The following is a 25,101-nucleotide window of genomic DNA, read 5'->3' on the forward strand; positions in this document are numbered from 1 at the left end:
AGGAGGAGGCGGAGGAGGCAGAGGAGGAAGCAATTCGGGCCGATTCTCGGGTTCTCTTGTGGCTTCGGGGATCCTAGTTAATAAGTTTGACGTGCGGACGTTCCCCGAGCCGAATAGGGCTCTCATACGCTCCTCACGGCCGGTATTAGCTATTCGCAACTGAAAAAATGACGGTGGAGGGTCGGGATTCTCTCCAAAAGGTCGGTGCCGAGGTGGAAGGACTTGCGGTGGGCGAGGTGGGCGTAGAATTAGGCGTTGCGGGGTCTCGGGTGGCCGAATAGCAACCTGATGACGTTGATGTTCGGGATCCTGATCCCCGCTGTTGGCTCGGCTTGCCGGCGGTGATCCTACAGGTGTATTGGATTCAATCCGCCGGGTACGGCTGACCTCCAGGGTCTCTGGCAGCGATATCGGGCCGGCATCCTGCATCTCGACGTCTCCATCCCCATATTGTTCCTCCACACGCTCAATGACCTCCTCAACTCGCTCTTCCGCTGGGCTAGCTTGCTCGGTTGATCCACCCCCATTGGGTGCAGTATCTGGTTGCGGCGGTATATCGGGGCGTTGCGGTATGGGCGTATTCTTCAACATACAGACCGTGGTAGGTTCTCCAGGATTGCTAGTAGGCAATTTGGATTCCGCATCCACGGCCGATAGCTTACTGTTGGGATAATCATCACGATATGTACGGGATTCATCAAATACAACATCCCGAGACCTTATTATCTTATTGTCAGCGGGAACCCATACCTTAAAGACATGGCCATAATCTCCATCATAGCCGACTAGGTACCCGAGCTTGGCCCGATGTCCCATCTTCTCAGTGGTAACTCGGTCCTCCTTTGGGATATGAACCCATGCCCTGCAGCCGAATACTCGGAGGTGCTTCAGGGGCGGATTCGGGTCGGATTGCTTGAACCATTCTCTCCAACGACGTATCGGGGCTCTCGGATCTTTATCCTTTGGCCGGGGCAGCCAGTTCGCGATATAGGCGGCGGTTTCAATAGCCATCGGCCACAGCACCTCCAGGAGACCGCTGTTGATAATAGCGGCCCGGGCTATGCTGTTTAGATAGCCTCCAAAACGTTCAGACGGCCCGTTCGGCTCGGGAGTCCGTGAAGGGGTTATTTTGCATGTGATGCCTTTATCAGCGGCCTTCTGAATGAATACCTTGAATTCCGATCCCCCGTCCATTAGGAATTGCCGGGGATATCAGCCTGTATTGGTATTCAACCACTCACACAACTGCAAAAGTTTCCCCGAGGCCTGACCCTTATCCTTCAACATGTATACAGACGTCAGGCGGGTTGCCGCGTTGACGCAGATTAGGTAGTATGGGTAGCCGCCGTGGCCTATCGGCTTTATCGTCTGCACGTCGGCGTACCACAGCGTGGTAGGGTCATCGGCATCTAGATCTTTGCTGCTTTGGACCTCTCGGGAGACTTGTCTCTTGGAGTGTGCGTCATTGCACGTATCACACACAAATAGTTGAATTCGACCCGGGACTAGACCGGAACCTTTAATCTTCGGGATGCCGGCGTGGCCAAGGCGACGGTGAGCCAGAAGGGTCTCATCGACATTAGCTGCCGCCGCGGCAACGAACTCCTTGTCATCCGCGGGATCTAGAGGGAAGGTGTCAAGGCAGTAGACCCCATATCGCTTAGGTGTAAACGATATGGGCGTGTTGGTTGACCAATCACGGACTATTGCGTCTTTTACGGACCAATTCAACCAATTCTCCCGAGCCCGAGCGACGCTATAGAGGTTGAATTTCATATTAGGGTTGTAGTAGGCGTCGATCTCGATCTCTTGCGGTTTACCATGAAGGTCTCGGAGCCGTAGCTTAGCTCGCCCGTATCCATGAGTCTTGCCATCCGATATCCCCGCCGTTTGGTAGGTATAGGGGCTCTCATCTTTCCGATACAGGCGTAGCGAGGTGAAATATCCCCGGTCTGCGACTATATGTCGGGCCGAGCCGGTATCCCAGATCCACGGTCTGGTCCCACTACCCGAGGGTGCCGCGGCCGCTGCCATAGCGGCGAATTCGAAGTCGTCATCGCTGTGTGACGCCTCCACGGCTGCATGTTGCCCGGCATCCTTGCTTTTTGAATTCAAGGGTTTCGATGACTTTGGCCAATACGCCCAACAACCATCACGGGCCCGCCAATCCTCTTTCCGTCGTTTAGGATTGAGATAGTAGCAGGAATCTGCACCGTGACCAGGGCCTCCGCAGTATATGCAGCAGCCATCATAATCTTTCTTGTTCTTTGCATTTCTAAATAAGTTAATATAGTCATCAATTGACTGGCCGTTTTTCGGTCCGTCTCGCTTGGTCTTTTTACCCTTTTTCTTCTGGCTTTTATTGTTGTTGCCCTCTCCGTTGTTGGTACGGTTCGGGGCAGCCGCGGAGAGTTCGATATCGGCCATTGCCTGCGAGATAGCTTCATCGCAGAGGTTGTGGAAGTCTGCCCACTAGTATGTCGTTACCGCGTCATCGGTGAAGGTGTATTGCTGGGTGAGGACCCAGTTCGGTAGATCCTCGCGGAGGTTGTGGAGGGCCGCAAGGGCAGCGAGGTACGGGCCGACGCTGACCCCCATACGGTCCGCCGTGGTGTTGGCATCCTTGTACGCGTTGACATATTCTGTGACGCTTCCAAATTGGTTTCTTGTCATTGTCATAGCTTTGATCCCCACAATTCTACATCGTGTAGTCCCTTTGCCAATGACAATCTTCTTTATTTGGTCGTAGAGCTCATCCACAAGCCTCAAATTTAGTCCCAACACTCGCAGCTGTCTGGTGACCTGCTTGGATACTTGGTTCTTTAGCCACAAGGCTACTCGGGCCAATATGTCGTCCCAACGCTTGTGGTTTGGATCATCGTTTTTCGGACGTGGAATAGTGCTGTCGATTAGCTGATCTAGGTTCTGAGCCTGCAGGATCGACTGTACATGCCAATTCCAGTCCTCAAAGTCCTCCTTGCCTTCTAAGCGGTCCGGTACACCTTCCAGCTTCTCGCTCAGAGACTCGGGAAGCAGGTAGCCCCGGCACGTCGTTTGATCGGCAACAGTAGGATTTCCAGTATTCTGACCAGTATTCAACATGTCGGCTATCGCTGATCGACTAAACCTTCTTTAGCGGCTCGTAGGATCGTTGATTCGTCGACTGATGTGGGATCCCGTCGGCTCAACCCGACGGTATGCCCCAGAAATGGTTAAAAACTCCGCTGCAGCAACACCAGAAGCGACAACAGCGCTTAAATCGCTGCAGGAGGGTTCTAACGGATCGTAAAGGGTCGTTCTGACTTCAAAATAGGGGAATATCCTGAGTCTAGGGGCTCATAACCTGTCGGCCAGAACGAAGTCGCTTGATTCTCTCTAGCTACTGAGTGTCGACCTACTAGGGAGGTTGTGTGGTCACATGACCTCGGCTAGTCGCCTAACCGAGGCCTCCAACAAAACCCACCAATATTCTGTACTTGGTGCTTTCCGGTGAAAGCGTGCAGAGTACCAATTTCGGTCTCGATTTCGGCCGTAAAGAAGTACTCGTTGCAAGGTAGCCGCAAGCCATCCATGAATCTCGAACACACAGAGAACTCTTCCACTGTTGCAGCAAGGAGACGGTCCAGGATGCGAAGGTTCCAAATCATACGCCTCTGGCTTTCTCTCTCGCCGGGTGATCCGGACGTTGGTTCGACGTTGATCTGCAAACAGTAGGCAAGACGGGCAGCCAAACCAAGTAGCATCCACGTCTTGCCGAAGTTTCCGCTGGTATAATGGTAGTTGGTCCATAGGACTATGACCTGCAAGTAAAGAATTGAGTACGCCCCCATGCCAGCCATGATGTAGTTGTCGACGTCCTCTGCCCACCGAATGGTCTGCCTCGAATCTCTTGCAGAAGACCCAATGAACGGAGAAGCGGACACGGCAACTGCTTTGAGAAGGACGACTGAGGCTTTCTCTTCGTCAAGATCTTGGAGAAGTCTGCCCTGGTGGAGGAAGCCGTGATTCGTTATCGGGTAGACGTACTCAAAGTAGGCATCGACATGCCTTCTGATCGTGTCTTTTGCACGTATGGTGTCCGTAGAGAGGCTGTTCACCAATTAGAATTGGCCTTAAAACGACCTATTGACTGAATTGGGTAATCTAGCCTGGCATGTGGGTGTGGAAGAAGAGACCGCTGTCCGCCATCTTCATAGACTGGCGTAGATTCCCGCGCTCGCGTCCTTCGAGATAGCGAGGATTCTCGATGGGAATCAGCAGCCCGTTTGGCGCTGCGCCGTGGCTGAGGATACTGGCAATCAAACGCGTTCTGAAGACATCGCCGACACCCGTTCGGATCACCAGAGCATTTCAGCTTCTGGGTCGCGCAGCTGACACAGGCTCGGAGCGCTCTATCCCGCGGTATACCGGCTTCTGTCATGTGCCGTGAAGACAATGCGCTTCCCTGCTGCTGTGTAGCTGACGGAGTGTCAGTGCCCTATCCCCATTCCGAGTACGCCATGCACTGAGGCTGCACGGTGCCTACCTCGACCAATGCTGGGCTCCTCGTACCGGCACTCCACGCCGCGCTTGGCGCAATTAGTGCAGGGGTTGGGAGCGGAGCTGTCGCATTTCACCTAGGGAAGAGGTCAGCGAGAACTGATGGGGCAAGGGTATTCGTTGACCTTGCGCTTGGAGCAGACCCAACAGCCCGTCCTTCGCCTGTGCTGCAGTGACTGTGTGTCTGGCATCTGGCAAATGTGATGTTGGTCAGACGTGTGATTCAGCTCGTTGTATCTGAGAGCTCGAAGTTGTAACAGACCTAACAGGCCCAGTTCACTCTCAGCCTTCACGCCGAGAGCCGACAGATTCGCTGAGGTGCAAGGATGATCTCTTTATCCCCACGGGGTCGAGAGCTTTACAGCCCCGATATTATTTCCCCCATGGACAGGCCCACATCCAAGTTTGCAGCCATCTCATTCGCCACAGGACTATCATGCGCGTAATCTATCCTATCCAAGCTGTTGACGAGTTCCGCGAGATCCGACCCCGAACCCCGAACTCCCATCTGGGGTTACCAGACTCGTTTTACCCTGGTCCAGATCCATGGTCAATTCTGCAGTCTTGGTGTTCCCAAACCGTCGCTACAAAAAGTCCTACCCGGGGCACGAGCGTGTACTGGTGTTCGCAGACGCTGGCGATCTACAACTTCAATCAGGATGTGAACCGATTGTGTTGCGTGAGATCCAGTGGAGATATTACTTTGTACGAGTGGAAACGAAAAACAATTATTATCTTTTCCGAAAACAAAAAAATTTTGCATTTAGTTTCTTTTCCACCACGCAAAGATAATCCTGAAAGGATAATCCTGAAAAAATACCTAATCCTGTCCTCGTGCTTACTCGAAGCATTCAGAAGCAAAGGTTGAGAGGCCTCGAATTGGCTGGAAAGGCAGTTTTAGTACACAAAGAGGTACCCACATTTTCTGCCAAGGAAAACAAAAAATATTTTCTTTTCATTATCTTTTCCGAAAACTTGCAAAGATAATCCCTAGCCCTACTTTTTACTCTGTTGGCGTGCTGGCTGGAGTCATTTGTTTCATTTTTCTTTGTCGAGCCAGAAACGAAGGGGAGTTCTTTGGAGGACGCTTCGCGGGGATCTTGGACAAGAGGTATGCGGGCGCTGTTTGCAGTCCCCCTGGAGAGTGATTCGGTGGAGGGAGGGGTTGATGCGTTGACTGCAGAGTATAAGAGTGCTTGATAGCAGTAATCGAGAAAATCAGGGTAATTATTTAGGGTTAGATGATTCAATACGTTAACATGTTCTGCTCGACCATGGATATCTCGGGTATCCTTCAGATAAGTGCTTCTACATATTCCCCAAACCCATCTTCATGGGTGTTCTTGTTGTTACAACATATCTTCACGTTGGCTGCTGTGAGAACGGCCAACTGTAGCTTTTTCTCGTGCCTTTTTCAAGCCACTAGGGCACATCCTTGCAGGCTGGCCAGAACTGACAGCTTTACTCCCTTGTTCAAAGGCCTAAGATTTGTGGTAGTCACGTTATGAATTCAAGTAGCAAGTAGTATCAGTGCTAGTCCTACCCGATTAAAATCCATCACACCGTGTTTATCTACCAAGGTTCGAACTGGAGTACCTGCTGGACAGCCGTAGAAAATAAATGAATTCCACCCTACGAACCTCAAGCACTAGCCTTCTTCTGAAGATACAAACTCTGCAAGTTACAGTAAGCCTTCAACCCATGAATTCCCGACTCAGTCCCAATCCCGCTCTCCTTGTGCCCACCGAACGGCGCGCGCGGGTCATGCTCCATATGCGCGTTCACCCAGACCATTCCCGCCTGCAGTTTCGCTGCAATCCGCGACGCCTCGTCGAGGTCATTCGACCAGACCGACGCACCGAGACCCATGCGCGTCTTGTTCGCGCGCTCAATGACGTCGTTCTCGTCGCTCCAGGTGAGGAACGGGAGAATCGGACCGAAGGGTTCCTCCGTCGCGATGCGCGAATCCTCGGCGGGGCGATCGATGATCGTGGGGCGGATGAAGTAGCCCGGCTTGGACGTGTCGATTCCGCCGTTTGTGAGGGCGAGTTGTTCGGGTGTTACGTCGGCGAAGAAGGATTTGACTTTTTCGTACTGCATTGCGTTCTGCACGGGGCCCATGAAGACGCCTTCTTCGTTGCCCTCGCCGACTTGGATTGTTTTTGTGAATGCGGCGGCGGCGGCGAGGAATTTGTCGTAGATTGCTTCGTGGACGTACAGGCGTTTAATGGCGACGCAGACCTGGCCGGAGTTGATGAAGCCGAGAGATACGAGCTGTTCTGTTAGTTTTATAGGAGACCGGAGCGGTGACGGGTCGCATACCTTAGCTGCTGCGGATTCGACGTCGACGTCCTTGCAGACGATCGCTGCATCTTTTCCTCCCCTACCACGTATAAGCTTTATTCAATCGCCGTGAGGACGTACTTACAATTCGAGAGTCACCCTCTTCAGCGTCTTCGACGCACTCTCCATAACCTTCTTCCCCGTCGCCGACGACCCGGTAAAACTAATCTTGTCGATCCCCGGATGCGCAGTAAGCCACGGACCAAGGTTATCGTCACCACTGAGCGCCTGAATAACGCCAGGAGGGAAGACGCGCTGAGCGAGCTCAACAACCTTGAGTCCGCAGTACGGCGTAAACGGCGAGGGCTTGATGATAATCGTGTTCCCTGCCAGGACAGCGGGAGCGAATTTGTTAATCGCCAGCGCGAAGGGAAAGTTCCAGGGGACGATGCCGACGGCGACGCCGATGGGTGTGTACCGGACGACGATCTTGCGGGTGTCGGTTTCTTCGATGATTTCGTCTTTTAGTTCGAGGTTGGCGGTGTCGCGGAGGGCTTGGATTGCGGTGCTGATCTCCCAGGTCGCGAATTGCAACTGTTTTCGTCAGTTTCCGGTACGGTTCATAATAGGACAATGGGGTCCTTCTTACAGGCTTCCCCTGTTCCTGGACGAGGAGTTTGGCAAAGTCCTGCGCGTACGGCTCGACGACGTCTGCGAGGTCGCGGAGAGCCTTCTGGCGCTCGCTGACGGGGACGTCAGCCCAGGTTTTGAATGCCCCTTGCGCAGCAGCGACGGCATTGTCGACGTCTTGTGGAGTCGAGACGGGGACGTCTGGGTTTGGTTGACCAGTTGCCGGGTTGATGCCGTGGCGTTTCTCTGCAGTGGGGGAGGGCTTGCCGTTGATGGTGTTCTGGTAGTTGTCGAAGACGTTGAAGCCGGTTGAGGCGGGCATCTTGCTACTGGAATTAAGATTTTCCAAAGAAGAGAGTAATGGGGGCTTATTTGAGACGTGGCATGGGCCTGGAGGCAGTTTAAGGGATGGCGAGGTGCGGGGAAGAGCATCAACGGGGGGCCTCGTCGGTCATCGTTCCGATCACTTTGAGTTATGCTCTTCTATGCCTTGGAGACGTGTACAACCAACTGAAGCTTCGCGGGACGTTCGTTCTCATTCGCTCGCTCGCTCAAAGTTTCTCATGCTCCTCCCTCACTTTCGTCATGTCCTTTTAACCATGATATCCTGATTGGCACCCCGCGCGGTTGGAGTGGGACTAGAGCTTTCGTCCGTAACGAATGGGGCGAGAGGTGGAGGACGCCAACTTGGGAGGCTTCTCGGAGATAATTCTCAGCTGCGACAAGGTTTGGCTAGGCCCATGTCAGCACAGGCTTCAGCGTGCTTCCATCGTGCATGTGTGCCAGTGCTTTTGCGAAATCGACAGCCTGAAGGAGCTGGTTAATTGTTGGGGTTCTGTACTGGCGTGGACGGCCGACTTACTGGATAGTAGGTGACAAGCTTGTCGATTGGAAAGCGTCCTTCTCGGTACCATTGGACCATCTGCGGTATAGACTGTCTCCTTGAGCATAACGTTCAACTACACGCGGCAAGACTTACCTCGCTCGGGAGACAGTTTCCCTCAATGCAGCCTGTAATTGTTTTGCCATTCTAAAGGTGTCAGCTGTCGCCCATGGACAAACCGGGTGACGTACCGCGAACAGCTGCGTAATATCAAGACTCAGCTTGTACCCCGGCGGAGGAGACGCAATATGCACCATTTTCCCGAGAGGAGCAAGACTCTCGACAGCCTCTTCAATCAGTTTCCCAGCCCCCGTCGTGTCGATCACAGCCGAGACACCGGTGGGCGATATCTCACGAACGGCATCCTGAAAGCCGAAATCCGGGACCATAGTGTTGATCGTATGCGTGGCTCCGAGGCTTTTTGCAAGTTCTAACCGGTTATCGAATCGGTCCACGGCGACAATCGTTCTGCAGTTTCGAATTTTGGCCGTCTACCCCCATCAGGTCCGTCCAATCGACGCTTTAAGGCACATACCATGAGAGCCGCCATCCCAACCGCACCCATCCCCATAACCATAACGACATCCTCAGGCCCCGGATCTGCAACATTGAGAACAGCACCCATCCCCGTCTGGAACCCACAGCCCAGCGGCGCAAACAGGTTCAGCTCCTCGTCGCTCTGCAATAACCCCGTAACCTTCACAACACTAGCCTCAGCAACAATGCTGTACTCCGCAAAACTCGACTGCCCGAAGAACCGGGTCCAGATTTCCTCATTGCTGTCCTTGCACACGACGGGGCCCTTGCGGCCCGCGTAGTTCTCTAAATTGAACTGCGTGCAGTACATTGGCCGGGACGACCGGCATCGTGCACAGTTGGAACAGGAGTAGTACGATAGTAAGACTTTATCGCCCACGACGACTTTCGTGACGTTTTTTCCCGTTTCTTGGACAATTCCCGCGCCTGATCTCCGTCATTAGCCTCCCTTCTTCATGTCGTACCGTCCCGAGCCGCGGCCTGCGGCCCGTGTCACCTGTACGCACCCTCGTGTCCCAGGACCTTGGGATACCCCATTCCGAACGGACCCCCGCTCGGTATCGACGACAACAGAATATCAGTATGGCAGATCCCAGTGGCAGTTATCTTTACCAGGACCTCGTCGTCTGCGGGGGGGCCGATGGTGACGTCCTCGAAAGCCCAGTTCGGGCCAGCCGCGGGTTCGCGGGCGACGACTGCTTTGACGTGCATTCTTTTTTCTTTTCTGGAATGGCTTCGAGATTGGCTCCAGGCAAGAACTGGAAGTACCATCATCGGGGCGACCTAGGCACTATATAATACCTTTCACATCTGTTACCCCTCCCCTTTGCCATGGCGCTAAGTGTCCGTCCACATCATGGACCAGGGTGGGGAGGGGCGGTTCCTGTATCCGAAGTTGTAGCTTGAATATCTTGCCCTCTCCTGGGAAGGTCGATCCTGAAGTAAAGCGGGAATACGGCGACGGTGTCAGCCTCCGCATGCTTCATCGATCCGTATGCGTATGCTTATCCCACATACGCAACGTAGGTCAAGGATGGGCCGTATACTCCGCCACTCCCGCAAACCCCACCAACGAAGGTTTTAACGGCCGCCTGCCCTAATTCAAGTCTGAAGCGCAATGGTCATTGCTTGTGAGAGTCATTATTAATGTACTACCGAGTTCGATTATTAGCATAAATGCAGCCCATCGGTATCGTCGGCTCACATGTGCCTGACAAGCTTTTGTTTGTTACTCCAGGATGGACTTCCCCGCTTCCCCCTTCCGCGCTTCGACGGCTCCTCGAGCGAGCATCCGAGGTTGATGCGATGCGGGGAGCCGCCTGAACGCCGCATTAACAAGAAAACAATTAATGGGGTACCGTTGCTTACATCTCTTCAATTCCAGGCGATACTATCAAATCACTCTCACACCTCCAACGCAAACCTAACATCGCATAACATCTATATCATCCACACTCAAGTACACAATGGCCGGCCCAATCCGCCAACCCATTCCCCTCCCGCCCCTGGAATCCTACATCACCCAACACATCCCGACAATCAAACCCCCGCTCAGCATAAAACAATTCGGCTTCGGTCAGTCAAACCCCACGTACCAGCTTACCGACACGACGGGGAGTCGCTACGTGCTCTGCAAGAAGCCACCGGGGAAGCTCCTCTCCAGCACGGCGCACCAGGTCGAGCGCGAGTTTCGTGTCTTGCGTGCGCTGAGGGATACGGATGTTCCCGTGCCGAGGGTATATGGGCTCTGTGAGGACGAGGGGGTTATTGGGACGGCGTTTTATGTTATGGAGTTTTTGGATGGGAGGGGGTTTACGGATCCTGGGATGCCGGGGGTGAGTCCGACGGAGAGGAGGAAGATGTGCGTTTTAATAACAGTTCTCCTCCGTCCACGGTTTCTACCGAGGTTGACTGAAAAGGCTAATGAAGGTAGGTGGCGCTCAGCGGTTCAAACGCTGGTAAACCTGCATACGCTCGACTACAACGCGTTAGATCTCAGCACCCTAGGGGAAAAGTCGGGCTTCTACACCCGCCAAATCAAAACGTTCACCTCAATCTCCCCGCTCGCAGGCCCAGGCCGTCGACGTTGAAACCAAGACTGCTATCGGACCGCTCCCACACCTCGAAGAGATGTCCACTTTCTTTTCGCAAAACCAACCCGTCGACCGCACGACAATCGTTCACGGAGACTACAAGATCGATAATCTGATCTTCCACAAGACCGAGCCCCGGGTTATCGGCGTGCTGGACTGGGAGATGGCGACGCTGGGACACCCGCTCTCCGACATGGTCAGCCTCGTTGCCCCGTTTTTGCCGCATACGTGGGGGGTTGGCGGGGCGCCGTCGAGCTTGAGTCCCGAATTGCCGCCCCCGGATAAGAGGGAGGAGTATGGGCTTCCGAGTTTGGAGGAGTGTGTTGAGCTGTATGTGGCGTCTGGGTATGATGTGCGTCCGGATATGAAGTGGGGGAGGGCCTTTGCTGGGTTTAGGGGCGCGGTGATCATGCAGGGGATTGCGGCACGGTACGCCCTCAGGCAGGTGAGTAGTGCGTCTGCGAGGGATTTCGGGGCGATGGCCTGGCCGACGGCGGAAAATGTTTGGGGGCTTGTACAGGAGATAAGGCGTTCCAATCCACGAGGGGCCAAAGACAAGGGGAGGTTGTAATATCGTCACCTTGTATGGTGCAGTAAGTATCCCTCTTACCCCCGGGTGCGGATTTGTGATATCAGGCCGCCATGATAATAGAATCTGCATTAAGAGGTTCCGGCCTTGGGAGCCCCCATCGCAAGTCTCGCAACAAGCAGCTATCTATGCAGCCAAGTCATACGCAGGCACGAATAACGGCTCACGTATGCCTGATCCCTGACTAGGCGGAGCGCCTAATCGTCGCAAAGAAAACTCACTTCTGGACAGCTGCAACCTTACGAGTGGAGACGGAGGAATGCCCCGAGTCGGCTGCCTCAAGCCCTTGCTCTCCCCCACTCCGGTCTTTGTCCCTTGTTTGTGCTTTTGTTTCGTCCATAAGAGCCACCCCCCACCCGCCAAAGGAAGAGGAAAATTGCAGATACTCAACTATCTACTCCGGAGGAGCGGCACATCTGAGCATGGAATTCGATCTCCAGCGTCCTGCCACGCGGACCCTCCAGTTCTCTGCTGGAGCCCTAGGCGTCGCAGCCTACACCTTCTACTACCGCATTGGCGAGCACCATCTCTACCCAATACGACACGTACAGGCCGTCATCCTAGCATGTGTTTTCACAGTCCTGGGTCTGAAACACGTTGATGAAACTCTCGAAATGTCGGATGCCGTCCGCATTGCCGTAACCCTAACCGCCACCTACCTAGCCGGTCTCTACACCAGCCTAGCTTTTTATCGCCTCTTCCTGAACCCCCTTAACAAATTCCCCGGGTATTCGCTCGCCAAACTCACTTCATTCGATCTCGCTCTCCGTGTCGGTGGGAAGGGGGACATGCATCTAAAGCTGTACAACAGCCATGAGAAGTGGGGAAAGTTTGTCCGCATCGGGCCAAACCAGGTGTCGGTATGCCACGCAGACGCTGTCCGCGTTGCGCTTGGTCCCCAGTCAAAATGTATCAAGAGCCCTTGGTACGATGCGGAACATCCTGCAACCTCTATGCTGTCGACCAGGATTCGGGCAGAGCACGACCGGCGGCGGAGGATCTGGAGCCCAGCCTTCAGCGATAAGGCCCTACGCGGGTACGAGTTGAGGATCGCAAGGTATAACCAGTCTTTCATTAGACAGATTGAGGGTTTTGATGGTACCACCCCGCTCCCCTCCTAAAGTATGCCGTTGCTAACTGTTGCAGGCAAGCCCATCGACGTTTCCAAGTGGTTCCAATTCTGGGGTTTCGATATAATGGGCGACCTGGCATTCGGCCAATCATTCAACATGCTGGACTCAGCAAAAAGCCACTGGGCAATTGAGGTGTTGACTACGTCCCAAGAAGCCGGTGGCCTAGCCCTCCCAACCTGGGCTTTTCGCCTGCTAATGGCCATTCCCGGAACAATGAACACGTACCGTCGGTTCGTTCGCTTTTGCGTCGAACAGATTGAAGATCGAATGTGTATTCAGGGGAAGCAGGCGACTCCTGATATTGCGCACTTTCTCATCGAGGATTTCAACTCGAAAACCAAGAGCGGGAGAGATAGAGGCAAGGAGCTGCAAGGGCTCCACCTCGATAGCAAGCTTATTATCGTTGCCGGAAGCGACACAACCTCAACAGCAATGTCGTTTTTGTTCTACTACATAGCGCGGGACCCTGGACTCCTCGAACGACTAAGGGAAGAGATCGAATCCTTGATCAACGACGGAGAAATCGAACACCGCAAGATCCAGCATGCCCCACTGCTCAACGGGTGCATCAATGAAGCTCTTCGATTGCACCCTCCAGTCCCCAGTGGCCTTCACCGTAAAGCCCCGCCGGAGGGGGTATACATTGGTGAGCAATGGATCCCAGGAAATACGGAGATGTTGGTGAACTTTTACTCTATGGGCCGTGGTGAGTATCGTTCCCCCACAAATTAGCCGCCCTGCAAGCGTTGATAGTGACTAGATGAATCGAATTTTGTCGATGCGGACAAATTTCTCCCGGAGCGCTTCTCTACCCGTCCTGAGCTGATCAAACACCAGGACGCGTTCGCATCTTTCTCGATCGGTCCGTCCGGCTGTATAGGGAAAAACTTGGCGCTCATGGAGATTCGCCTACTGACCGCACATCTCGTCACCAAATTTGATGTGGCTCTCGCTCCTGGAGAGAACGGCTACGAACTTCTCAATTCATACGATCATTTTGTCACTGGACTGCGGCCGTTACATCTAGTCTTCAAGAGACGATCGCTGGCGTAGTACCGTTACCCATCTGATTGTCAGTGTCGGCCTGGCAGTGTTCACACATTGTGAGAGAGTCTCAATGATGAAACTTATGCGCCTGAGAGGGTGATCATAGTCGTTATTTTGCGTCCTCGGTGCTTCGTTGTGTCGTCTAATACTCCTTAGAGCCAGAAATGTATGCGCACCGTGGCCGTGTTCCTGTTCGTGGAATCCCTGGGCGTTCTCGCGAGAGGTATGTAAACCCCAGGCACCCTCCACGGAACCAGTCCGTTCCGTCCCCGGTCGTTCAGCTTGGATGGACTCGGTCGGGGCCAGAGGGCTGTGGCTAAGGAGTATCTGGTATATATCTTGGGTTATTTGATGAACTGAGGAAGACAGTGATGCATCGCGGCTTGTGACGGAATTACTAGCTCTTACAGTAGAATTTATGTTTGCAACAGACAGTAAAGGAGTTATAAAGACGCGAATAATGGAGGACCGAGACAGAAAAAGCAAACGCCACGCGATATGTCACAACAAAGGAAGCACCGTCTTCAAGTTGTCACCTCCAGCTGGGCACCTGCAGGCGCAGTGGGCCTATCAGAAAGTATAACCTTTTCTGAAAAAAAAAAAAAAAAAAAAAAAAAAAAAAAAAAGATCTCGTAAACATCATCGTTCTCGGATGAAGTGTTCAAGGCTCCTCGATACCCTGGCCACAGATGGCGATACTTGGCAAACACTATAAAATCCCTGATACCCATGACTTGAGCCAAATATGGCAATCTTCTACTTCGTTTCTCCTAAGGTAAATGTCCCTTACTGGGTGATAAAAACCGTCAGAACCGTAGCGTAGCTAGGAAGCGGCCGGTTAGCATCATACTACAACAGGCGGCCGCACCAACAGCTCGATTGACTTTGCACGAGTGATGCTCGACATTATACCAATGAATGCCGTTGTCGACACCGTGATGACGATCAACCGTAGCTCGGTATTGCTGACCGAGTTGCAAACAATGATTGGAACAGGAAGGAGAATAGCAATCAGCAGGCCGAGGAGCGCTCGAGCCAGCCGCATTGTCAGCAGATCTGAAGGTATAAATACATTCGAGTCTTCCGACCGGTGGTTGCACCGATTCTGAGGCATAAGACAAATCAGCTCTTGATACCATGGCATCGGGAAGCTCTGACCTACCTTGTACAATCTAACACAATACCGCACCAATTTGTCCTCCATCCAGCTCTCGATATCTTCCAATGTACTATCTGTGGGAGTTAATATGGCCATTAGATCGTGGTTATCGAGGAACTCTGCCTCTTCGCGAGCTATGCAGCCCTTGCCACTGAGCCAATTTCGGAGACTAGCGACTGCCCTTGGCGAGGCGTGTTCGAACTGTATTACCGAGCATTTCTTGCTAAAAAATTGTCTGACAATGTGTTCTTTTAAATACCCGACGAGTTGAACGGTTCCCCTATACCGTAGTCTGCAAGCGCCGCGTCGATATCTGAGATAACAGCCTTCCGCTCATCATTCCCATCTCGTCGACAGCTCCCCAGAAAAAGCCTCGCCCTCTCTTCTTCTCCAAGGCAGAGAACCTGTCTTGCTTCAAAAGTAGCAGTCTGGCGCGCAATGTGGTAAAGCGCCGTGCAATGTGGAAGGCGGGCTCAGCGCCAACTAGGGCTGAGAATTGCGGGTAGCACACGGGGTAATCCTCAACTATGTTTTTCAATCAGTCCGGAGACATATTCAGCTCAAGACAGAGAAAATTAGTACTCGGCCTAGATGGTGATAGCGTTAGTTGGCTGTCAACATCATCCGACAGAACTCTGCGCTGAGGTTGGCGGACATGCCTCATCGGATGCAAAGCGCCAGCCTGGAGGGCAAGTAACCTCGACCAAGGCCGCAGTAGAGCAATATTTATAGCCCCGCCCAGGCGTTTTTCGTCGACAGGCCACTGCCAGAGAATCCTCGCTTTGCGCTGGCGCAAGTGGTCAGAAGTGGTGGCAGTGGAGACCGGCGGCTAATCACACAACGTTGCGAATGCGACATCCCAGTGCCAGGCCTGCAGATTGAGCCTTTCGTTTCACAGTCGGGGCGCACTGGAAGCCATTCAATTTCAGGCCATGACAGGGCAAAAGCCTTTTCTTCGAACCACTTGTTTTCCCCGTTCCCAGTCGCGTTTGCCCAACTAACGTAGCCAAACCAACTCGAAAAATCGCACAGCGTAACCCGCTATCACAATGATCTGGCCATTCCGTTCCTTAATCGCCACTCAGGGCTTGCTACGTCTAAGCCGTGAATACCATCCCCCACTTCGCCGTTACGTCGTTGCCGACCCCTCTCCAGAGCCCTTATATGATCAAGACAGTGGGTCAGCCGGGCGATATACCTGCCTGAGAAAGTGCCGAATGTGATTTGCGCCCCGCAGACTCGCATTTCCCGAGCCATATCGCTATAGGGTCACAGCGGATGCTGTCAGATCACATGACTTGACAAATATGACAGACACCAAAACCTACATAGCCATGTTGACTTGTCAAGGTTAATTGCTATTTCATGACATAAACGGACGACCGGAATTTTATACATCTAAAAGTTCATGGATACGGGGTATTGTATTGGACGGAAGAGAAGCTTTGACATCAAACAACTCCCAAAGCAGAATACTTCGACTGGAAACAAGCGAGAGCCTAGCGGAACAGCCTTCCCAGCAATCCCCCGGCAAGGTTGTTCACAATCGCCCCTCCAAACGCTCTATTCGCGAAAGTCGAAGCCTGGCTGAAGCGGTCGCAACGGGAGAACGCAGTTGTGTTCGTGATCGTCAAAACAAGAGCAATGGCTAGCGAAGTTAGAAAATAACTCAATAGCCCAATGCATGTAGCAATAACTCACCAATGAGGCTCAACCAGATCACGCTGTTCAGCCGGACAATAGCCAGAATACCCAGCGCAATCCACAGCGCTGGAGTGACGTAGAGACTTAGCCAGAAGAATCGCTTGTCTGTTGCCGTGATCGTGCGCGTGTTGGGGTCTGCAGATTCAAAGACCCAGTGTGAATCGCCCGTTGAGGTGTTGACTTCATTCCACCAGCGGAGTCCCACTAGTCGACGCCCGGCGATGTTCTTAAGGTAGTAAAAGTCGGCGGAAAGGAGAAGGAGAGTGAGGATGAAGATGAGGATGCTATTCAAGGTTAGAGGTCGGCACATGGGTGGACTCGCTTTGAAGTGGAGTGGGGGAGTGAGCCGTACAAATTGTTGATAAAGAGAACTCCGAACAGGTACATGAGCAGCGCGCCGATGCGGAAACCCAGGAAGACAAGGAGGGTTATCGGGTGGGCGCTCAGGCGCCAGTTCAGGTCTCCTTGTTGTGGTTGCTGCTGCGGTTGTAGTGGTTCTTGCTCCATTTTGGAGAGACTCAGAAGGATTTCCAGTGAGTATAACAAATCAAGGATACTCGAATAGACTCCTCTCCTTTCGTTGAGGACTCGCCGTTGACTCCGTTGGCTGCGAAAGTGGAATGTTGACGGAGACGATGATGCCGTTGCGTGTCTTCATTCAGAGGGCGGTGACTACCGGCAGAATAGGCGTTGCTTGAGGGCCATTTCAAGCATCGGCCAGTCGTAAACGACACTTCAGGAGACAGAAATAGTTTCTTTCCTGAAGCAAGCTATGAAAACGAATACTTCTCGTCATGGATGAGACCTGTGCATGCTTCTGCATTTCAACGCCCAGTGTAGGCCCGCCCGATCTCCGATCACCTCCCATGCAGGAACGGCCCTGAGAAGGCTTTATGCTTTTGCAGCGCTCCTCATCGTCGCCGAGGATAGACATCCCGCTTCCCATATTTCTCCAGCTTCAGACTCCGACGTCACTTGGAGCGGCTCAGTGAGATCAACGGCTACGTTGTATCAGTCAACGACAGCACAATGGCGGCGAGAAACACACTCCGTCGCGCCCTTCTCTACAGTATGGTCCACCCCGCATTTCATGGCCTTGCTACAATAATCCCCACGGCTTGCGACCTTCCGATAAAGCCGCACCACTAACCACATCTATAGTACCCGGCTCCTCGCAGCGCTTCATCGACAAGTCACGCAGCCTGACAGCTGACTGCGTTGCCTATGACCTTGAAGACAGCGTCACTCCGCACAAAAAAGCCGAAGCCCGCTCGTTGGTGCGGAGAGCTCTCGACGAGTCCGCCCCAGCGAGCATCCGCGAGCGCGCTGTGCGCATCAACTCCGTTGACAGCGGCCTAGCCCTAGCAGATCTCACTGAAGTTGTACGTTGCCTCCGTGATCTTACATCACACATACATTTCGCTGACCCAGACTTGCAAGCTCAAATCCCCAAACCTAACAACAATCGTAATCCCCAAGGTCAACTCCGCCTCGGACCTCACGTTCGTCACAGACGTGATAAACCACACTCTTTCCCAGCAACCGCAAACTTCACAGGAAAGACCACCAATCTCCCTCCTGGCCCTCATCGAATCCGCCAAATCCGTCACAAACCTCTCCCAAATCTGCTCTGCTACCCATCACCTCCAGGGCCTGATCTTCGCCGCGGAAGACTTCGCCCTGGATCTAAGTCTTACACGCACCCCCTCCCTAACGGAATTCCTCTTCGCGCGTTCCGCTATTGCAACCGCAGCCCGCGCAGCTAGCCTCCCTTCCACCATTGACCTCGTCTGCACAACCTACAAATCCACCAAGGGTGACGACTCACCCCCCGCCGTTCTGGAGGAAGAATGCCGCAGTGGTCGCGGGCTGGGTTTCAACGGGAAGCAGTGTATCCACCCCTCGCAGGTGGAGACCGTGCAGAGGATTTTCGGTCCGGATGAGGATGAGGTTACTTGGGCTGTGAGGGTTGTGATTGCGGATGAGAAGGCGGCGAGGGCGGGCCGCGGGGCTTGGACGCTTGATGGGAAGATGATTGATGTTCCTGTTGCGGAGAAGGCGAAGGCGATTGTTAGGAAAGCGGACGAGTGTGGTGTTGACGTTGCGGCGCTGAGGGGAAAGTGGCGAGACCAGGAACCCGAGTAGATTTGGTTGTTTGAGGTGTTGTATATATGTCTAGTCGTAATATCATAAGACCCTCGCATGCTGCTTTAAGATGTGAGATATATACTCTTACTCGTGGGCGTAGTACACCAGGGTATCAACGTGCTTCAGGAGTCCAGCACGACTTGTGTCACGCAAGGAAATAGCGACCAACAGCTTGACCAGATCGTGCTCTTCCTATTTTGTAGACTTCCGCCGTGGATGGCCCCTGCCTACCTTGCCAGACATTCAAATACGTAGTAGGAAAGTGACACCCGTCCCCATCAGCGTCGCACCTTCCTCCCAGCGTAAACAGACTATCCACCAACATCGACAGATATAGGCCTGATACTAGGTAGCATCCTTGACTGTCTCGAGATCAGCTGCATTAAAAATATGGTAGAGCGTGTAGCTGGTTCTTACATGGCAGGGGAATATGTATGAATTGATATGGTTTGTATTCGGTTACTGTTTCGGTTCTATATCTCCACGCCTGAGGAGTTGGATCTTGCCCATCGTGAGAACGGGCTGACTCTCGGCTTCATCATCCTCCTTCCCCTCGCCACTCTCTTCAAGGCTCTTGGCCAGGGCCTTATCGTAGCTCGTGGGGTCAATGCCTAAAATCCCGCCGACGTACCCACCGCGTTCGCCGGGTACGCTGAACTCCCGGAACAAGTATCTCCACTCATTCAACCAAGCCTTAACTGCTTTCCCAATTTTGTCCTTTCCGTTCTTGGAGTGATGGCCTGTACCAGTGATGGCGTAGATGACACGTCGGCCTTCTCGCGCATGTTTAACGAGGATCTTCTCGAGATATTCAATAGCTTCTTCAGGGTGCAAGCCGTGAAGGTCGACGTAGAGTTCCTCAATCTCATCGTCTAATCCGGCACGTTGGAGATGCTTGTTGCGCTCTTCGTACAACTGCCGTGCGGCTTCGCGGTGGCATTTCCGCATTGCCTCGTTTTCGGCTTGACCACGAAGGGATAGGGCCTTCGCCGCGCGCGCATCGTTTCGATTCCACGCTTGAGCAGCACTCGGATTCGGTCAGTTTGTGTAATGCAAAATCAGGTGGGAGACGCTTACCTCTGGAGAAACTTGTTTCTCACAGTGCCATGGCGAATGGCCTCCGTTCGGTACTTTATATATTGCTGGTTTGTTCGCGAGCCAGTTTCAAGCCACGGGATATGCTGTGGCGCCGGTATTGACTGCGCGGCGGCACTGTTTTCACGGCCCTTGGCTCCCTCTCGATTATGCTTAGACGAAGATTTGCCTTTTCCCGGAGCCGGAGAAGGGGACATGCGAACTACGTCAGCCAGAGATGCAGGTACATTATCCCTTGCTGAGTTGTTCTCACGGTTTCGTTTCCCGTGGCTTTTCTTCCCTGAGCCTTTCGCACTGACGGCAGCAAGTGTCGGGAAGGCATCCGGATCGTCAACAGAGGGAGCCGATGGATTAAGCTCACGGTGTTGGTGTCGACTTCCCGGTCGAGAGTGAGGACGTGATAGGCTCGTCATACTCCCGTTACGTTTGCCACCTCCCAGGTGTGATGCATTCTTCCCCCCCGGGGGACCAAATAGATACCCCGGATGTTTGCCTCCTTGCTGGCTAGCCCACTGGTCGACAGATCCGGGTGCCGAATGCAACGGAGGAAAGGCATCTGGGGCGTTGTCTACCTGAAAAGCAATGCCAGCTGGCGTAGCCGAAGTATTACCGTCAACACTGAGGTTTGCAACCAGCGCAGATGGATCATGAGAAAAGGGACACCCATCGCCAGCAAGGCAGTTTCCCATGACCCAGTATCTAGAAATTAATAAAGATGTTAGTCGACATACTATGCGAGATGTGATTTCCGCGACGCTGTAAAACTCACTTGCAAAGGTGGCTAGTTAGATCATGGCTGAAGCGGCAATCTGCGCGGAGACATTGACCAGTAGACAGCCAGTACTTGCAGACGACAGGGCTGCGGTTGTGGACTGGAGTCCCGGTACTCTTCGGAGGTTCCATTGACATGGACTTCCCCACCAGGACTCGAGCGTCACCATTTGGCATCGGGGAGGCCGCCCCTATATCAGTTCCTTGAGATAGAGCAGCAATTGTGGCGCCCAAATCATATCCGTTTGCCTCCAACGCAGTTTCAATTTCATCATTAGATCTTTTATCCCCAAGAACAGTTCGCAAAATATCGTGAGGACTCATATCAGGAACGAATTCCGGTGCAGTAGCGCTTAAGTTCCCGTGAATGCTCAATGTACCTACAGACGAAGTTGTGCTATTCGCATCGTCCGCAACCAGCCAATCCACATTGCTGTCGTTGCCAAAATCACCATAGAAATCCGAAACTTGACTCTGATCCGAGAACTCATACGCATTGAGGTTCGGAGAATGGGGAATAGGCTGGGCAAGGGCGAGCCTGGGAGAAGGGCGAGGCGACGTAAATGGTGACGCTGTCGAGGATAAAGGTCGCGGGAAGCCACTCCGCGAACTCTGCATCCACGATGTACTTCCAGGGCTCGTCCCCAGGTTTGAATGGGGTGACAAGGGCGTGGAGGACCGGGCCATTTGCCACGGCGCAGGTGACGAGCGACGAATGACGGTATGACGAGGTGGTGGTGGGGAGGAATCCGAAAGTGTACGATTTCGATGTCGCCAAAGGATGTCTAGGACAGCATTTTCGAGCGAAGCCCCTGATAAAGAGGTCTTCTCACGGAGGAACTCCTCAATCTTCTCAACCTGGTCCTCTTCGTCAAGGGACTTATCCTGGAGGATTTGCAGACAATCCTCCAGGAGCTCCTCCGACACCATCCCGGATTATTGTAGAACTGGCAATAGTAGAAGAATTGGAAGTGTAAAGAGGCGGAATTAGGAGGGGGGAGTCCGGGAATCCGGCCGGCGAGATGTGGGGTAAAGGGAGAGACAGTCCGCAGGGTAGGTGGGCTCCGAAAGACGAGGACGGAAGGGGTTCTCAGATGTGGGAGTCCATTGCTCCTTGAGTCAGCTTAACTTTCGCAAGAGATTTAGATGGTCGCAGGAGGTTTGAGAAAGGCTTGGTCGTGGTCAGTGAAGAGGAATTACAATGCGACAGGAGACAGCTTGCGGTCCGCGGATGCTCACATCGCATCGAGCCATGAAAAACACGACCAGAAGAAACAAAAACAGAAATGCTAACAGATCACACGAGAATGTGCAGTTGGAAAGACAGAACGGATAATGAAGCGCAGAAACGAGGCGAGCTGGGAGAGGACGGAGGAAGTCAAGTCGTGGAAGCTGATGGGGAGCCAAAGGGACTCGACGATCGATAGGCTGAGACCCGCCCAACAATCAGAGCGCCAGGAGCTGACTGGCACCGCACTAGTCAGGGAAGATCTGGACCACCGACAAAGGTCTCCTCAACTCCCAGCAAAGGGAAACTATTGATATCAAAGCGTCGAGGGCTCGAGTTCTTTGTCTTCCCTGGCCTCTCTATTTACGTCTGGAAAGAGTGGGGATTGAAACCTCAGGCCACATTTTCAATTTCTTGGCATGTGATGCCTGAGGATCACCCGCAGGACGATATGCCCATGTGCGATGCTGGGCATTGAATGCCTGAAAGACACGCAAGCAGTGTGTTATCTCAGTCGCTAACATGCTGCTCTCGGCAATTGGACACTGCAATGGCATACTATCATCGCGACACACTGCAGAGAGCCCAGCAGATCGATTGGATCGCACGCTGAAGCTTTTAGATAGTGGTTGTGGCTGTGCTGCTGCAGAGGTGTAAATTACTGAATTTCGGTACCATGGTCGTGGGCATCCCTCCTCCAACCAGGGCGATCATTCAGTATTTGACGTACGCGATGGTACCAATATTACACCTGCGCCGCCCCGATCTGTCGCCGCTCATCATGTTTCGTCACTCAAATAGAAGGCTACTTCGAGTCCCTGACACGGCGCTTCAGCTTGTTCTGAGTGAGATCTCTCCCTTACTCTCTTTTCTTCTTGCCTCTCGTCCGACTTCCGGCTCTCCTCCTCCGCCGCCTCGAGCAATTCGAATCCCAAACGATCGTTTGCCCCCCGCTTTTCTGACAACTCCAACAAATAGGCAACCTCATATTTCAGCTCTTTGATATTCCCACTTCGCATCGAGCCATCCACCATTCACTCATGTCCCATCTCTCTCTGGGGGTCAAGGTCCACTCTCTTCTATCGACGACCCTGAAACCTCGTCTTTCCTCTTAATCCGGGCTCACTTCGGCGTGGGAGTTGTATCTCTGGACCTGCAATCGACCGCGGCCAGCCATTCCCTGCCGAGCTGCCGCAGATCTCCGAGACCCAGACCAAACATTATCTCATTTCATTATCCGTTCTGCCAGCTTTCCCCCAAGATGCCCGCCGACTATGCATCCACGGCACGCGCACTGTCTCTCTCAACCTCTCCGTCTAGATCGCCTTCTCCATTAGAAGATGGCGTGCGTTTACCATGGAGCCAAGCTGCGTCCAGCGCCGGGAATAGCACCATCTTCTCCACGCGACGGTCATCTACAACTGCCCCCAAGGGATTTGTGGCTCGTATAAATGCTTTGAACGAACGTATTTTAGCGGCATGGGGAAAAATGACATTTTGGCAACGAGTCGGAACTGTCCTGGCCGTCATAGCGTGCAATATTTTGGGGTTCGGTTTCTTGTTCGTAACAGGAAGGGTCTTTCAGTGGCTTGGGCCGGTCGCTGAGACATGGGAACACTCAGCGCTGGCCTTCATTTTGATGTGGCTGGGCGTATTTCTTGTTTCATTCCCTCCCCTAGTCGGGTGGTCAACATTCGGGACAGTTTCGGGTTATGTCTTTGGAGTATGGAAAGGGTAAGTCGTACCTCGGGACCTCGACCTATACTCTATTAGTTTCCATTTCACGTTAGCTCATCTTCGCAACAGCTGGCTCCTCTACTCCTCCGCTACGGTTTTAGGATCGACCTGCTCGTTTCTTGCGTCACGCACCTTCCTCTCGAAATTTGTGCATCGCCTTGTCGAGCGCGACAAGCGGTTCGCTGCTCTTTCGCTAACATTGAAGTATGACGGGCTAAAGTTGCTGTGCATGATTCGCCTTTGTCCGCTGCCTTACTCGATATGCAATGGCGCAATTTCTACTTTCCCCACGGTACAGCCGTTGATGTATGGGCTAGCTACCGCTATCATCTCGCCAAAGCTGCTCGTCCCAGCATTTATCGGCAGCAGACTCCGTGTCCTTTACGAGAACGGTGAAGAGATGAGTCTCGGCTCCAAACTCGTAAATATTTTCAGCATCATTATTTCCATAGCTGTTGGGATCTTTACCGGAATATACATCTATAGAAGGTAAGGAGAGCACGTCTCTGGACACTTTCCTAGTACTAACTATATTGTGCAGAACTCTAGCTCGAGCCAAAGAATTAGAGGAACGAGAGAGAGGCGATATCCGACATTCTCTCCAAGCCGACCACGCCGCCCACCGTCCGCATCGGGGTTTTTCAGATGACCCCGATGTCAATGCTGCAGCAACAATCCTTGCGCGCGACGAAGAGGAGCGGATTGGGTTCAATGATTTTGACGATGATAATGTGGACCTGGTCATTGACGATGAGATGAACGATCGCTCCCCGTTACGGTCCAAGTCCCCATACCGAGACGAGTTTACGGATAACGAATCCGACGTTTTCGAAGACGGGGATGGGACAGATGGGGAGACGTACACTCTCCATACCCATGTTGGAAGGGATTAGTGTCCGCGAACTGCTGGGTTTAGAGTCGAAGCCTTTGTTTCTTGCATCGTGTCTATGTCTATATAGCCTCACGTCATGAGTCATGCCTTGTATAATCCAACAGTCGGTATCATGGATAAACGTTAGACGTCTAATTGAACAATTTTCTTGCCATGCGTATAATATTTTCGATTCTTACGTGCTTATTTCAGTTGTCGAAGTAGAATGGCCCAGAATGGAAGCCTTCCGCATTTGGAGTGAGAAATTCGCTGCGTGCCAAGACTCCAAATCGCTTGAGAGAACAAGTCAATTGATACTCCCAAACCCCATCTCTCCCTCGCTCTCCAGGGACTGGCTGGTCAATAATCCGCTCGGAATTCCTCTTGTCACTCCTTCAACTTTTGAAACAGTCCCCTCTAGCCCTGGACATCATCCGTATCACTTATCAGTCGCTTCCGTCCCAGGTGGTGCAATTTGCAAGGGTGGCTTTGGGAGGCCACCACGCTACATCAGTAAGTCGGCCGTCACACCAGCGCCCATCATATAGACTCCTATAGTATGGAAGATGCGTCCCCCATTTCATCCCCTATACAGTTCTAACCCCAGTTCAAGGTATTCGGCGATAAATCATTCTATCCCCCTGATACCACGGT

General features: G+C 52.9%; 10 protein-coding genes across 10 annotated transcripts; 5 read left to right on the top strand and 5 right to left on the bottom strand.

Annotated features, from left to right (window-relative positions):
- Positions 1-3,510: 3,510 nt before the first annotated feature.
- Positions 3,511-4,510, bottom strand: BJX67DRAFT_367783 (Zn(II)2Cys6 transcription factor domain-containing protein). The gene has a single exon (XM_071030561.1). It carries the CDS (start codon positions 4,418-4,420, stop codon positions 4,094-4,096), a length of 327 nt encoding a protein of 108 aa, XP_070880732.1. The 5' UTR covers positions 4,421-4,510; the 3' UTR covers positions 3,511-4,093.
- A 1,311-nt stretch (positions 4,511-5,821) lies between these two features.
- Positions 5,822-7,998, bottom strand: BJX67DRAFT_325670 (aldehyde dehydrogenase family protein). The gene is made up of 4 exons (XM_071027408.1): positions 7,472-7,998; positions 6,968-7,416; positions 6,862-6,922; positions 5,822-6,813 (listed from the first exon to the last, which is right to left on the bottom strand). The coding sequence occupies exons 1-4, from the start codon at positions 7,772-7,774 to the stop codon at positions 6,181-6,183; spliced, it is 1,446 nt and encodes a 481-aa protein (XP_070880733.1). The 5' UTR covers positions 7,775-7,998; the 3' UTR covers positions 5,822-6,180.
- Positions 7,999-8,184: 186 nt separating this feature from the next.
- BJX67DRAFT_386234 (NAD(P)-dependent alcohol dehydrogenase) lies at positions 8,185-9,583 on the bottom strand (the record flags this gene model as incomplete). Its single annotated transcript, XM_071034027.1, has 6 exons — positions 8,185-8,259; positions 8,315-8,386; positions 8,432-8,482; positions 8,527-8,826; positions 8,871-9,298; positions 9,379-9,583. The coding sequence occupies 6 exons, from the start codon at positions 9,581-9,583 to the stop codon at positions 8,185-8,187; spliced, it is 1,131 nt and encodes a 376-aa protein (XP_070880734.1).
- A 681-nt stretch (positions 9,584-10,264) lies between these two features.
- BJX67DRAFT_391855 (phosphotransferase family protein) lies at positions 10,265-11,589 on the top strand. Its single transcript, XM_071034861.1, has 3 exons — positions 10,265-10,733; positions 10,806-10,951; positions 11,001-11,589. Exons 1-3 carry the CDS (start codon positions 10,339-10,341, stop codon positions 11,534-11,536), a joined length of 1,077 nt encoding a protein of 358 aa, XP_070880735.1. The 5' UTR covers positions 10,265-10,338; the 3' UTR covers positions 11,537-11,589.
- A 387-nt stretch (positions 11,590-11,976) lies between these two features.
- On the top strand, positions 11,977-13,740 carry BJX67DRAFT_375751 (cytochrome P450; the record flags this gene model as incomplete). Its single annotated transcript, XM_071031744.1, has 3 exons — positions 11,977-12,652; positions 12,701-13,393; positions 13,448-13,740. 3 exons carry the CDS (start codon positions 11,977-11,979, stop codon positions 13,738-13,740), a joined length of 1,662 nt encoding a protein of 553 aa, XP_070880736.1.
- A 622-nt stretch (positions 13,741-14,362) lies between these two features.
- On the top strand, positions 14,363-15,662 carry BJX67DRAFT_367788 (uncharacterized protein). The gene is made up of 3 exons (XM_071030562.1): positions 14,363-14,839; positions 14,897-15,418; positions 15,476-15,662. The coding sequence occupies exons 1-2, from the start codon at positions 14,631-14,633 to the stop codon at positions 15,162-15,164; spliced, it is 477 nt and encodes a 158-aa protein (XP_070880737.1). The 5' UTR covers positions 14,363-14,630; the 3' UTR covers positions 15,165-15,418; positions 15,476-15,662.
- BJX67DRAFT_367790 (DUF846 domain-containing protein) lies at positions 15,663-17,207 on the bottom strand. The gene is made up of 3 exons (XM_071030563.1): positions 16,950-17,207; positions 16,595-16,881; positions 15,663-16,541 (listed from the first exon to the last, which is right to left on the bottom strand). The coding sequence occupies exons 1-3, from the start codon at positions 17,102-17,104 to the stop codon at positions 16,393-16,395; spliced, it is 591 nt and encodes a 196-aa protein (XP_070880738.1). The 5' UTR covers positions 17,105-17,207; the 3' UTR covers positions 15,663-16,392.
- Positions 17,208-17,333: 126 nt separating this feature from the next.
- Positions 17,334-18,820, top strand: BJX67DRAFT_367792 (HpcH/HpaI aldolase/citrate lyase family protein). The gene is made up of 4 exons (XM_071030564.1): positions 17,334-17,433; positions 17,503-17,666; positions 17,759-17,979; positions 18,038-18,820. Exons 2-4 carry the CDS (start codon positions 17,627-17,629, stop codon positions 18,740-18,742), a joined length of 966 nt encoding a protein of 321 aa, XP_070880739.1. The 5' UTR covers positions 17,334-17,433; positions 17,503-17,626; the 3' UTR covers positions 18,743-18,820.
- Positions 18,821-18,975: 155 nt separating this feature from the next.
- Positions 18,976-21,743, bottom strand: BJX67DRAFT_325725 (CCCH zinc finger and SMR domain protein). The gene is made up of 4 exons (XM_071027410.1): positions 20,610-21,743; positions 19,823-20,539; positions 19,163-19,772; positions 18,976-19,107 (listed from the first exon to the last, which is right to left on the bottom strand). Exons 1-3 carry the CDS (start codon positions 21,539-21,541, stop codon positions 19,205-19,207), a joined length of 2,217 nt encoding a protein of 738 aa, XP_070880740.1. The 5' UTR covers positions 21,542-21,743; the 3' UTR covers positions 18,976-19,107; positions 19,163-19,204.
- An 899-nt stretch (positions 21,744-22,642) lies between these two features.
- On the top strand, positions 22,643-24,631 carry BJX67DRAFT_367802 (TVP38/TMEM64 family protein). Its single transcript, XM_071030565.1, has 3 exons — positions 22,643-23,573; positions 23,646-24,065; positions 24,118-24,631. Exons 1-3 carry the CDS (start codon positions 23,101-23,103, stop codon positions 24,467-24,469), a joined length of 1,245 nt encoding a protein of 414 aa, XP_070880741.1. The 5' UTR covers positions 22,643-23,100; the 3' UTR covers positions 24,470-24,631.
- Positions 24,632-25,101: the final 470 nt, after the last annotated feature.

Source organism: Aspergillus lucknowensis, assembly GCF_044049455.1.
Source record: "Aspergillus lucknowensis strain CBS 449.75 chromosome Unknown BJX67scaffold_82, whole genome shotgun sequence".
NCBI lineage: Eukaryota > Fungi > Ascomycota > Eurotiomycetes > Eurotiales > Aspergillaceae > Aspergillus > Aspergillus lucknowensis.